Source organism: Anolis sagrei, chromosome 5, assembly GCF_037176765.1.
Source record: "Anolis sagrei isolate rAnoSag1 chromosome 5, rAnoSag1.mat, whole genome shotgun sequence".
NCBI classification, from domain to species: Eukaryota; Metazoa; Chordata; class Lepidosauria; order Squamata; family Dactyloidae; genus Anolis; species Anolis sagrei.
Window position 1 is genome coordinate 104632667 of NC_090025.1, and position 13710 is coordinate 104646376.

General features: G+C 40.3%; 1 protein-coding gene across 1 annotated transcript; it reads left to right on the forward strand.

The window, feature by feature from the left end:
* Positions 1-9178: 9178 nt before the first annotated feature.
* Positions 9179-11962, forward strand: TEX52 (testis expressed 52). Its single transcript, XM_060776153.2, has 2 exons — positions 9179-9785; positions 11658-11962. Exons 1-2 carry the CDS (start codon positions 9268-9270, stop codon positions 11896-11898), a joined length of 759 nt encoding a protein of 252 aa, XP_060632136.2. The 5' UTR covers positions 9179-9267; the 3' UTR covers positions 11899-11962.
* Positions 11963-13710: the final 1748 nt, after the last annotated feature.

The window sequence follows — 13710 nt, forward strand, 5'->3', positions numbered from 1 at the left end:
GTGCTTGCAGATCTAACAGTTATTTGTTAGTAGTGAGTGAGACAGAAAAATATAAGTTATGTAGAGCAAAATAATTTTGACTATGCAAACAGGTTGGGGAGATGATTGACATATAAGATGAGAAAAGAAAAGGAGGGGAGGTAATATTGGATACAAGAGAGAAATGAAATAATAAGTAATGTAAATATTCAAAAGGCTTTTTATAGATATTCCTTTCTCTGTAAAAGACAATACCTTGGTTAAAAACAATTCCACAGCTTACAGACTCACAGAAACACGTTGAATGCTATTATAACAGAAAATGAGATTTTTGATGCAATTAAGAAGACTAAGACGGGAAAAGTACCTGTACTGGATGGTCTATCAGCTCTCTATTATTAATGCTTCATACATGTTCTCTTACTAACTTTATACCAGACATTGAATTCAGTACTTCAGAACAGGATGATTCCTAAGACATGGAAAGAGATGACTATTGCATTGATATCAAAAGAGGTCAGGACTTCATGGTGACAAAAGAACTAGAGGCCAATTTCATTGTTGAGTAGTAACTACACAATCCTCACAAGGATGGTGACTGAAAGACTGTACAACAACGCCTACACAAACAAGATTACAGCACAGACAAAAAGAGGTCACAGATTTAAAAAAAATAAAAACATGATTAAAATTACTAATCCCAAGAGTAAAACTTGCAACAGTCACACAAAATAATGCATCAGAGTTGTTCAGGCGGTATGGAGTTGTATAACACTTGCCATTGAAAACACTGCAGAAAATGGAATTCCTGTATTTCATCGGTATCTTATATTTGGAGCATACAAACAAAGAATGGTCAATTGTTTCTGCAGAAACCAACTCACAACAACACACCCTTTTAGGACATTCTATATTTTTGTATCTCCCATCCAAAAAAGCTAATGGCAACACATTACATCTTGCAGTAGCCAAGACTCTACTCTGGTGGGATTAATCAAAATGATTTGATTAATCCCACCAGAGGATAAATTTCCATAACTCCACACTTGCTTACGATTAATAATGTGGCAGGGGAACACGTTGTCTTTGCTGCAAGAGTCAAATGGTGAAAGTCAAGATTCAAAAATCTGGTTGAACGACTAAAAATAATTCGGCAGGATTTTATTCAGAAATCGGTGTGGATTTTTACTAAAATCAGTTGTAGTCAAATATGTATTTTAGCTATTTTGGAATATATTGAATGACATTGAGAAGCATGGAGAATTGTTTGTTTTGTTTTTGTATGCAGAATGGGCTTTTTGCAATTTGAGCTGGGTTTTCTTTGGAATTTTAGATGAGTTATTTTATCAGACGGGTAAAAGCTTTTTACAATGCATAGAAATTGTGAAGATTGGTCATGGGTGAGTTAATGAAACCATGTGGTCAATGAAACCAAAAAGGAATAAGGCAAGGCTGCCCATTGTCTCATCTCCTGTAGTCAGTCCTGCACATTTACTGGCTTCACTTTCATGAATTTGATTACCATATTTCACCACGTAATAGTCACCACCGTTTGTTTATTTATTTATTTACAGTAATTTTTTTCCCGTGTCAGGAGCAACTTGAGAAACTGCAAGTCACTTCTGGTGTGAGAGAATTGACTGTCTGCAAGGACGTTGCCCAGGGGACGCCCGGATGATTTGATGTTTTTATCATCCTTGTGGGAGGCTTCTCTCATGTCCCCGCTTGGGAAGCTGGAGCTGACAGAGGGAGCTCATCCACCTCTCCCCAGATTTGAACCTGCGACCTGTCGGTCTTCAGTCTTGCCGGCACAGGGGTTTAACCCACTCCGCCACCGGGGGCTCCCATTTACAGTATTTATATTCAGACACAGAGGCAATTTAACATTCCAACTTTTCATGAGAGTATTCTGGCCACCAGGGGAGCAGTTGCTTCACCGTCCATTTGTGACACTGATGAAGTACTTCCTCGTTCATTGCAGGCTTGCTAGAGATTTTTATGTCATTGTAAATTAGTTGAATTAGCTTAATAGTCACACACCCACCTTGCTCAGAGGCAAAAGAGTGAGGGAAGCCCAGCCAGTACTCCATCAGTCAGGGTATGAAGGCATCTTGGTGATGCTCCCCTGGCCCATTTTGGGGCAGGGGTTCTTTATGTGTGTGGACCGGGAAGGAAGGAGGGAGAGGACACTGGTGAGAGAAGACTGAGGCAACCAGGGTCTTCTCTAAAAACAAAAAATGGAGGCAGATGGTGCTCCTTCCTCTTTGAACGAAAGAGGTATAGCCCCAGTCGTCTCTGGTTTATATTTCATGCACAATGCTTTTCTTCACATAATAGTTGAGCCCCATTTTCTGACAACAATACAGTTATTTATTTGTTGTGTCAGGGCAACCAGTCAATTGTATTACATTTCTGACAGAACAAAACAAACAGACAAAATACAAAATTTGCGAGTTTGGTAGTTGATTAAATGTCCTTTGACCAGTAGCTGGCCACTTGAAGTGCTTCTGGTATTGCTGCAAGAAGGTCCTCCATTGTGCATGTAGCAGGGCTCAGGGTGCATTGCAGCAGGTGGTCAGTGATTTGCTTTTCTCCACACTCGCATGTCGTGGATTCCATTTTGCAGCCCCATTTCTTTAGATTGGCTCTGGTGGTGCCAGAGCGCAGTCTGTTCAGCGCCTTCCAAGTCGCCCAGTCCTCTGTGTGCCCAGGGGGGAGTCTCTCATTTGGTATCAGACATTGGTTGAGGTTCTGGGTTTGAGCCTGCCACTTTTGGACTCTCGCTTGCTGAGGTGTTCCAGCGAGTGTCTCTGTAGATCTTAGAAAACTATTTCTTGCTTTAAGTCATTGATGTGCTGGCTGATATCCAAACAGGATGAGCTGGAGATGTCACTGCCTTGGTCCTTTCACTGATACCAAATGAGAGACTCCCTCCTGGGCACCCAAACGGGGTGATACCCAAACAGGGGATGAGCTGGAGATGTCTCTGCCTTGGTCCTTTCACTATTGGCTGCTATTTCCCAGCAGATGTCAGGTGGTGCAATACCGGCTAAGCAGTGTAATTTCTCCAGTGGTGTAGGGCGCAGACACCCCGTGATAATGCGGCATGTCTCATTAAGAGCCACATCTACTGTTTTAGTGTGGTGAGATGTGTTCCACACTGGGCATGTGTACTCAGCAGCAGAGTAGGATAGCGCAAGGGCAGATGTCTTCACTGTGTCTGGTTGTGATCCCCAGGTTGTGCCAGTCAGCTTTCGTATGATATTGTTTCTAGCACCCACATTTTGCTTGATGTTCAGGCAGTGCTTGTAGGTAAGAGCATTGGTCCAGAGTGACTCCCAGGTATTTGGGTGTGCTGCAATGCTCCAGTGGGATTCCTTCCCAGGTCATCCTCCGAGCTTGGGATGCTTGTCTGTTCTTGAGGTGAAAAGCACATGTCTGTGTTTTAGATGGGTTGGGGATCAGCTGGTTTTCCCTGTAATAGGCAGTAAGAGCACCTACAGCAGTAATGGCATGATCATCAGCATAGATGAAACTCTCTGATACCGAAACAGTACAGTTAAATGTGGTATTTCCTGCTGTCCTACACCATTTTTGATAAGGACTGCAAGCCTCACAAGACAGAGGCTGTGAACAAGTGGCAAGGCTTGTAAGTCCCTATTAAAATGATGTAGGGAAGCAGCAAAGAGTAGGTGAGTGGCGATGGTGAAGCCAGGTTGGGGAAAAGAGGATTGTGTTTGGAAAGCAGACATGGAGAAAGGCCTACTGCCATCAGTTTTCTGGACAAAATAAGACACAGTGCAACTACCACTGCACTGGGACCTCATCTTTGGAGGAATCCACATGCTGCTGTGCCCTGCCATCCCCCATACCAACCATCGCCAAAATTAACACTCTTGCCTTCGTCCGAAGAACCCCTTTCCTTGTCCTTCCTTGGCACTCAGCAGCAGAAAGAGGAGCAGGCCGCACATGACTAATTTTGCTATATTGCTTTATTCTTTTCATTGTGAAAATAGCTCCTAAGCTCTTTCCCCTTGACTGAAGACTTCTTTCTTTAAGTCTAGGTTGAAGTCATAGTCCCCAGACATGACATCACGACTCGTTGCTGTGGTAATTTAACAGGCATATGATAATGGGGAAGCCAGCTTGGAAAACTTAAGTTCATAAGGAAAAGAACAAAGGGAAGAAAGAAGGCAAGGAGCAATGAAACTTATGGAATAAAGGCAAGCTATTTCCTTTGTAATTTTCCCCTGAGGCAATCTAATTTTTCATTTGCATTGTTTAGGCTCTTAAAAATATTCTTGATTGCCTAATTTTTATTGGTCAGAAATATCTTCCCAAGGATAACTGTGCTTTTGGAGCATTTCTTTAAAACGATATTGGGTGTTCACTTGTTACACTGGACAGGGATTTACACTCTTTAGTCCTGTTCCAAATCTTTGTGAGAATCTCTGGACTTAGGTATAAGATCTGCCATGTTAGAGGTTTAGAAGCTGCAGGAAATTTTCGGTAATTACACCCCTGTATAGAGCTAGTAATTTAGGTTTAGAATGGCGCGCATTTTAAAAAAGGAAGTTATGCTGCCTCACCCTTGTTTATTGTTTATTTTTGTTTATTGCTTGTTTGTTTTATTATTGCTTAATGTTTTTGATGTGTTGCTGGGCTTGGCCTCATGTAAGCTGCTCCAAGTCCCTTGGGGAGATGGTGGCGGGGTATAAATAAAGTTTTATTATTATTATTATTAGAAGCTCTGGGAAATTTTCGGTAGTTACATCCCTGTATAGAGCTAGTAATTTCAAATGTGCATAATTGTCTGCAAGCTACCTTGAAATTCTGGGATTTGTCTTTTTGTAAGTACTGTATGGACACTGGGTTGTTGTAGGTTTTTGGCTGTATGGCCATGTTCTAGAAGCATTCTCTCCTGACGTTTCGCCTGCATCTGTGCCAAGCATCCTCAGACGTTGTAGGTTTGTTGGAAACTGGAAATTGGGTTTATATATCTGTCCAGGTTGGGAGAAAGAACTCTTGTCTGTTGGAGCTATTGAACATTTCAATTGGCCACCTTGATAAGCAATAATAATAATAATAATAATAATAATAATAATAATTTTATTTATACCCCGCCACCATCTCTCCCAACGGGGACTCGGGGCGGCTTACATATGGCCAAGCCCAAACAACAAATTACAATAAAATAAAATGCAAATTACAATAAAATAAACAACATATACAATAAACAATATATACAAAACAATTTTGAGGTGTGGATTGTTTCTGCCTGGGAAATTTCCTTGTTGAGAGATGACCAGGTGTTCCTGATTGTTTCCTGGCTGGAGTCCCCCTGTGTTTGAGTTTTGTTTTTTATTTACTGTTATAATTTTAGAGTTTTTTAGTACTGGTAGCCAGATTTTGTTCAATTTTATGGTTTCTTCCTTTCTGTTGAAATTGTCCACATGCTTGTGGATTTCAATGGCTTCTCTGTGTAGTCTGACATTGTGGTTGTGAGAATGGTCCAGCATTTGTGTGTTCTCAAATAATATGCTGTGCCGAAGGTGGTTCATCAGGTGCTCTGCTATGGCTGACTGGTTTAGTTAGTTTGCAATGCCTTTCATGACCCTTGATTTGTGTTTGGGCAATGCTGTGCTTGATGGTCCCTGTGTGTCTTGTGCCACGTCCCATGCACATGACACACAGAAAATAGTAGAAATGAACAGAAAAATCTTTACTCTTAATAGCAGAGATGAAATACAAATTTGCAATGTTGCATACAAAAAACAAACAGTGCAAGAAACTTCACAGTCTTTGTAAGTAACACAAAATAAGGCATCTTCATCTTAAGTCAAATGAGAAAGCAAAACATACACCTTGAGCAAACAGCTATTCCGCCATAGCCTCCTTTAGAGTAGCATAATGGCTTTTCTCCAACCTTCTCTTCAGAGCAGAGCCTTTGAGCATAGATCTCCTCAGAGAAAAAAATCTCCAGGACTGTATCTTAAAAACCCATACAGTTATACCCTATTGGGTGTGGTCCAAGATTGCTGGTTGACCTACATTACCAGCTGCACATAATAATTACCATCATAAGGTTTTTCTTCAAGACACACACACACACACTTGCGCTTGTAGGCTACAACTTACTGTAACAGACTTGTCCACAGCTGAATGGTATACGGGAGACTCCTGCAGTGGTGAGAGGATCCCTCTTGTCCTTAGCTGAATGTAGCATTTGTTGGATTTTCTTAGTAGGTCTGTAGATAGTTTGTATGTTGTGTTTCCTCATCAGCTTCCCTATGTGTTCAGTAATTCACTTGATGTTATGGCAAGAACACTTTTCCTCTGGGTGGATCTTTGTCTTTAGTCTCGTGGCTTGTTCTCAGTCTTGTAGCTCTTCTGAGAAGAATTGCTGGGATCCCTATTATTATCTTTAATTATTATTTTTAGTAGTATTTTCTAAAGGAGAGGAAGGGTAGGAGTAAAACAAGCTAAAAGGGTGACTCTCGGTCTCCAAGCCTACAAGCGCAAGTGTGCACACCCCACCCACCGTCCCTCAGGTCCCTCCTCAACTCCTAGTCAATTCCACTAAATAAATAAAAAGAATCAAGGAAATAAAGGAAAATTAAAAAGATTCAACTGTGATGCTGAATAGGGAAGGAGCCGTGATTGGCTGCCATGTGGTCCCTTTTTGGATGGGAATCTGTTATGGCTGGGTCCTTGCCATTACAGATACCGGATCAAACCAAAGGAGCCGGATTGGCCGAAGAGAACGGCTAAAAACGGATCCGTTTTTCTTTTGGAATTTGGAAACATCGTTCCTTGTGGGTTGTTGTAGGTCTTTTCGGGCTATATGGCCATGGTCTAGAGGCATTCTCTCCTGACGTTTCGCCTGCATCTATCCTCTTGCCATAGATGCAGGCAAAACGTCAGGAGAAATGCCTCTAGACCATGGCCATATAGCCCGAGAAAACCTACAACAACCCAGTGATTCCGGCCATGAAAGCCTTCGACAATACATAGTTCCTTGTGGCTTGGCCTCATTCACGTAAAATTCAGCATTAAGAAATACTGACTTTTACATGAGGTCGCTCCAAAATCTTGTAAATGAGTAAGTTTCGTATTTCTATTGTTTGTTACTCAAGAAGCTTGAATACCGGAACACCAATGTAAAACCAGGATTCTCTGTGTGAACACATGTACCTGTGATTAACCAACCTGCAAGCTGGGTGCAGAGTATATAAGATATGTTATATGTGAAAAAATGTGTGTATATGTGTGTGCATTAGCAATATATACATATTTATGCTAACTGTAGCTGTAATGACTAGCTAGCGTGAGCATTTCTTATTTGTAATCAGTATACAGTGTACAGACCAGCCTACATCAATTGTATTTGTTGAATGTTACATGTGCAAAAGTTCTATCCTGTGTAAATAAAATACAACATACAAGCAATTTTTAAATATGTAAAAATAAAAACGGTACAGCTACATACTATCTACTACTACAAAACTACAACTAAGTGAAAAACTAATAAACAAGTCCCAATCTTGACTGAAATTGATCAGATATTTCTCTTTTATTGACAGTCAGTGTGTCCATTTCAGCTCATTCACAGATCTTCAACCTTTCTTGAGCAGAAATTATTTTTGCTGCAATCATATATCATGACAGTGTTCCAAATTTTCTTTCAACATTGCTATCCAGCATTTCCAACAAATAAAACTTCGATGCCATCTTGAATTTAAACTTACCGTAATAATATTTTCCAGCATCAAATGTATTTGGGTTTCATATTTCTGGGCCTTTGTACAAATCCACCATGTATGACAAAACGTCTCAACATTGTGCTCCAATATTTGTTAGGGATGCCCTTCTATATCTTTTAAAGTCTCTCTGATGTCAAAATATCATTTTTTATTTCATATGATTACTCAAAGTAAGCATAAAACTCTATCAACACCTTTTCCTGTGGTTCTATCTGGATTTCTACCTATATTTTGAGCCATTTAATCATATACTCTCACGTGTTTTGTATTTTTACAGCAATGTATACATTTTTGCAGTTATCGCCTTAGCATAGTTAGTTTTCAAATTCTTGTTTAACTGCTCCAAATCTGAACATGTTTTATCAAATGTAAAATATGTCAGTAATGTATCTATGCCAAGCCATTGTATTGAGTAATCCTCCATCTTATCTTTAATTAATATGGGTCTGTTTCTTTCCACTTTTCCTACAATTGATAGCAAATGATCCAGGAGTAAATACTTGTTAGGGGCTTAAAGAGCTGGCACATTAATCCAAAGATATGGGATCATGAATGACCCTGCAATCCATGAGAGATTTTCAATTCTGCTCAAATTCATGCTTAGATCCTACTAAATTGAAATTGGGTGGCAACCATACTGGAACTCAATATAGGCTGGAGGTTTAGTCCAGCTGGTAAATAATCAGAAATTATAAGATCTATCAACCAAAAGGTTGCAAGTTCGAAACCTTGGGTGGGTGTAGGCTGCTAACCGTCACCCTAGCTCATTGTTTACCTAAGCAATTTGAAAACAGCTTTAGCTGTAATTAGAGAAATTAGGTACCACTAAAAAGCGGGGGAGGTGTTTTACAACGCCATAAAGAAAGAAGATTAGAAAATGCTGGGCGACCAAAAGGAAGGAGGAAGTTCTGACAGCCCTTTGTCATAGAGGATAGAGCAACAGCACCCCCTGGACTTGAGCCCAACCTTCCATGGCACCAAAAACAGCTGAAACAAACCACCTCCTATTCTGACTGTCTGTGTATTGTCTATACAAAGCAGCATTGAATGTTTGCCGAGCATATGAACGGTGATCTCCTCTGAGTCCTCTTTGGGGTGAGAAGGGCAGAATATAAATAAAGTGTTATTATTTTTTGGTTGTCCCCTGACATTAAGTCCAGTCATGTCTAACTCTGGGGTGTGGTGCTCATCTCCATTTCTAAGCCAAAGAGCCGGCGTTCATAGACACCTCCAAGGTCATGTGGCCGGCATGACTGCATGGAGCGCTGTTACCTTCCCGCTGGAGCAGTACCTATTGATTTACTTACATTTGCATGTTTTCAAACTGCTAGGTTGGCAGAAGCTAGGGCTCCCCAGAATCCAACCTGTGACTTTTCAGTCAACAAGCTCGCAAGCTCAATGCTTTAACCCACTGCACCACCAGGGGCCCATGTTGTTGTTGTTGTTCAATCAATATTAGAACTGGCGATGTTTTTGGACCTTGTTCTTTCTCCTCATCTAGGATTTATCAGATTTCTCTTTCAAGATGGCCACATGGAAAGAAAGACACTTTCTATGTACGGACAAATATGTGCCATGTCCAGGATTTTCCCCAAGAGCCTATCATAAACTGGCTATTGCAAGACCACCTTACACAGACGCCAAAATCAAGGTTTGCCGGAACGTGCACTACCGACTTGAAGGAGGTGATCCAGTGCATGTGTGGGGATATCATACGTGGCTGGACGTGGGAAGGTTGCCAGCCATCTATCGCCCAAGACCTGACAAGCCTTTTGACAGCAACACGTGGCGATGGATTACAGCTCCCAGAAAAGATTCAATGGCCAAGCCACCAGTGCCCCCTCCTTCCTGGATGGATGGCAACACCTATATGAAATTCATAGAAGGAGATGCATTGTTTGTGAATAAGAGACATAAACAAAGAGTTCTCTCCCGAGTAAAGGAAGAAATGAGGAAGTGTGAGCAACTCAAAATAAGGAGTCAATGTCGAGCTCCTCCTCTAGACCAGCAGGGAAATATAATGCCACCCAAACAGCTCAAACGGTAAGATATAAGTCTCTCCGTAGCACTTTCTTCTGCTATAATGTGTAGGTATAACTCAGGGGTCCTCAAACTATGACCCGAGGGCCGACTACGGCCCTCCAAGGTCATTTACCCAGCGCTCGCTCAGGGTCAACCTAAGTCTGAAATGACTTGAAAGCACACAACAACAACAATCCTATCTCATCAGCCAAAAGCAGGCCCACGTTTCCTTTTTTTTTTTTAATTCTTATTGTTTTATCATAGTTATTACATTTGTTATGCATTTGGTTATAGCAGTTACATATTGTTCAACACACTCTTTAACATATAATCTTATTATTCTGCTTAAGCATTTTTTCCCACCACTGTGCTCCCCTCCCCCCATATCAAGCCACAACTTTTACATATCGTCTGTCCAAAATCTCAATTCTTCTTGTGGCGGTAACTTTCCTTCTTTGTTTTTTAAACCATTTACAACAAATTTTCCCCATACAACATCAAAATCACTTTGTTTCCATGTACCTTTTTAAACTTTTAATATACATGTCAGCTTATCATTTATTGCCAGTTTCCATGCTTCCTTGTACCACTCCTCTATTTGTATATTTATTTCTTTTTTTCCAGTTCCTTGCTATGAGCAGTCTTGCTATTGTTAATAAGTTTGTTATCGCTTCTTTATCCTCCTTTTTCAATTGTATATTGTTATATAATGATAATAAAGCTGTACTAGGGCTTTTCTCAATTTTCATATTCATTATATCTTCTATTTCTCTAAATACTTTCCCCAAAAATTATTTACATATTTATATTGCCGCCACATATGTATATATGTTCCTGGTTCGTGACACCCTCTCCCAACAATTTTTTGAATTATTTTTATTTATATATGCTAATCTTACTGGTGTTAGATACCACTTCCATATTAACTTGTAATAATTTTCTTTAACCCGTATTGATAAATTTTTTAGATGTCTTTGTCTCCATAATTGTTGCCACTCTAATTCATTTATTTTTATCCCTAAGTCTTCTTCCCAAACCTCTTTAAGGGTATTGTTTTTTGTATTTCCTTCCTTTATTTCAATTATTATCTTGTATATTTTACTAATTATTCCTTTCAAGTTTTCATGCTCTTCTACATCCCTTCCCTTCTGTATTATTTGTTCAAATTGATTAAGTTTACTTCCATTTTTATTGTTTTTTTCCCAATTTTTAAGCCATTGTTCTAATTGTATACAATGGAACCATGTCAATTTTATTTCTCTAAACTCTTCCATAATCTTTTCCTTCTTCATTCCAACCTTTGTCCAGTCCCCTATCTTGTCTAGATTTTTTCCCCCTTAACTTTTTACCCATTACTTTTTAAAGATTTTTTGGAAACTTCTTTTCCATTACAATTGGAGTAATAATTGACCCATCCTTTATTAACTTTATTAACAGGCCCACATTTCCCACTGAAATACTAATAAGCTTATATTTATTAAAATTGTTCTTTATTTTAATCATTGTATTGTTTTAAAGTGTCTTTGCACTACAAATAAGATATGTGCAGTGTTCATAGGAATTAATTTTTTTTCTTTTTTTGTCATGTCAGGAGTTACTTGAGAGAGAGAAAAAAACTTTTTCATTATAATTATAATCCGACCCTCCAACAGTTTGAGGGACTGTGACCTGACCCTCTGTTTAAAAAGTTTAAGCAGAGTATGTATGTCCATCTGTCAGGAGTACTTTGATGGTATGTTCCTACATGGCAGGGGTTGGACTCAATAAGCCTTGTGGTCTCTTCTAATTCTATATTCAAATGTTTCCATCCTTATCTGCAATATAGGGATATAATTTGGGTTCGGAGGGACAGTAAACAGTAGGAGTTATTTATGTTGTCTTACTTTCTAACAGATATAAACACCTGCTTCCAGAGAAGAGCCTGGCATCACTGCATGTTCAGCTACGTCCAGTCACCCCTCCTCCTAGAGACTACAGGCATTTTCTTTGCCCAAGTCCCGATCCTCATTACCAGAGAGCAGCAGTCAGGTTTGCCCTGAAGAACAATTGTCCAGTCTACCAGGAAGTGATAGAAAAATACCAGGAACTTGCCCTGTCTGGCAGCAAAATAAGGCCTTGTACACCTGTCAACTAAATAAATGGATAGGAACGAAGCCTGAAAGTCACTGCACTTCTGGACATGTTAGAAGTTCATATGTGTTTCAGTAAGACTATTAATGTATTTAAAAGAGATATATTGTTTTTTAAAATTATTTTTTTATTAAGCATTTCTAAATAAAAATAAGTGATGTTAATATTACAACCAGAACACGGAATATGTCCAAAGAACAATCTGCACCATGTGATTTGACAGCCATGGCAAAGGATTGCCTAGTCCAGTGGTTCTCAACCTGTGGGTCCTCAGATGTTTTGCCCTTCGACTCCCAGAAATCCTAAACTGGCTGGGATTTCTGGGAGTTGTAGGCCAAAACATCTGGGGACCCACAGGTTGAGAACCACTGAGCTAGACTGTAGTTTTATAATGAGAACTGCAGTTCCCAGGATTCTTTGATGGAAGTTAATTAAATGTGTATAAAACATAAGATTCAATCTCATCTCAATCCTTATTGGCATTATATTACATTAAACTTTGTGGTCAAAATCGTCCAGCAGAATGGAAAGTTCCACCTGTATACTTATGTATGATTGTAGGGCATTAAAAGGGGGAAACGTGGCCAGCATTTTTGAGTGGAAGTTTCTTGCTGCATCATGTCAGCCAATAAATATATTAGCAATTGTGAAAGGGCAACCTTTGTTTAGACACTGGCATGTTAGCGGAGCCAGTGCCACAAATTGCTTACATAAGGAGATACCAAATACAGAGGCATAAAAAATGGGAAACAAACTCTTGCGGGCGGGCGGGGGGAACGGCACACATGCATCTGCATCCTAATAGGATCCTGACTGTAGCCAGTCCAATTCCAAGGCAAGGTAAGAGCTGAGATGTTGCATCTCATGGGGGCTGGATAGTCACTGAAATTGCTGCTGTGGCTTCAGGGACCAGATGTCAGGAGTCAATTTCTGACGGCATGAAGACATCACAAATTCCCTCCGTGACATCCTGACTGAATCATCCTGGCTGCCTCAATTCTCTCTGTGACATTTTGAAGCCAGCAGAGGGTGCTGGAAACCTTGTATTGGAACTTGTGAAGCAACAAGCTCTAATAAGGAAACTGAGAAGATGGGGGAGATGGGCAGAAAAGGTGTATAAAAGGAAGTGGTGGTGGGAAAAAGTCAGTCTTTCTTTGCTGCAGAGATACAAGCAATATATCAATTTCAAAGCAAAACTGGCTTGTGAGTGGTCATTTAATATTGCTATATAGATCCTACAGTCTTACACCAGAACAGCAATGGGTTGTTGTTGGTTTTTTGGGTTATATGGCCGTATTCTAGAAGCATCCTCTCCTGACGTTTTGCCTGCATCTATACCAGGCATCCTCAGAGGTTGTGAGATCTGCCATAGATGCAGGCAAAACTTCAGGAGAGAATACTTCTAGAACATGGCCATATAGCCCAAAAAACAACCCAGTATTCCAGCCATGGAAACCTTCGACAATACATAGAACAGCAATGATTTCAGTCACCAACCTTCCTCCACCGAAGTCTAAGCACCATCGGACTTTAGGAAAAGGGGGGGGGGTGGATGTTGAGAGGTGGAGAAAGGTGCTGCTATGTCCCAAAGCTGCATAGCAGCAATTTTAGTCAACCCCCCCCCCCCCCAAGTAAAGTCTACAAACCAACATCAGGGGGATGGATGGAGTCTGTAATCACTGCTAAACTGCTCCCCGAGGCTTCAGGAACTGGAGAAGCAATGATCTGAGTGGCTAATCCCTCCCCACCAAAAGTCTACTAAGGAGCAGACTTCAGGGGGGAGGGGGGCTGGAGACTCATATTGTAGCTGTGCCAC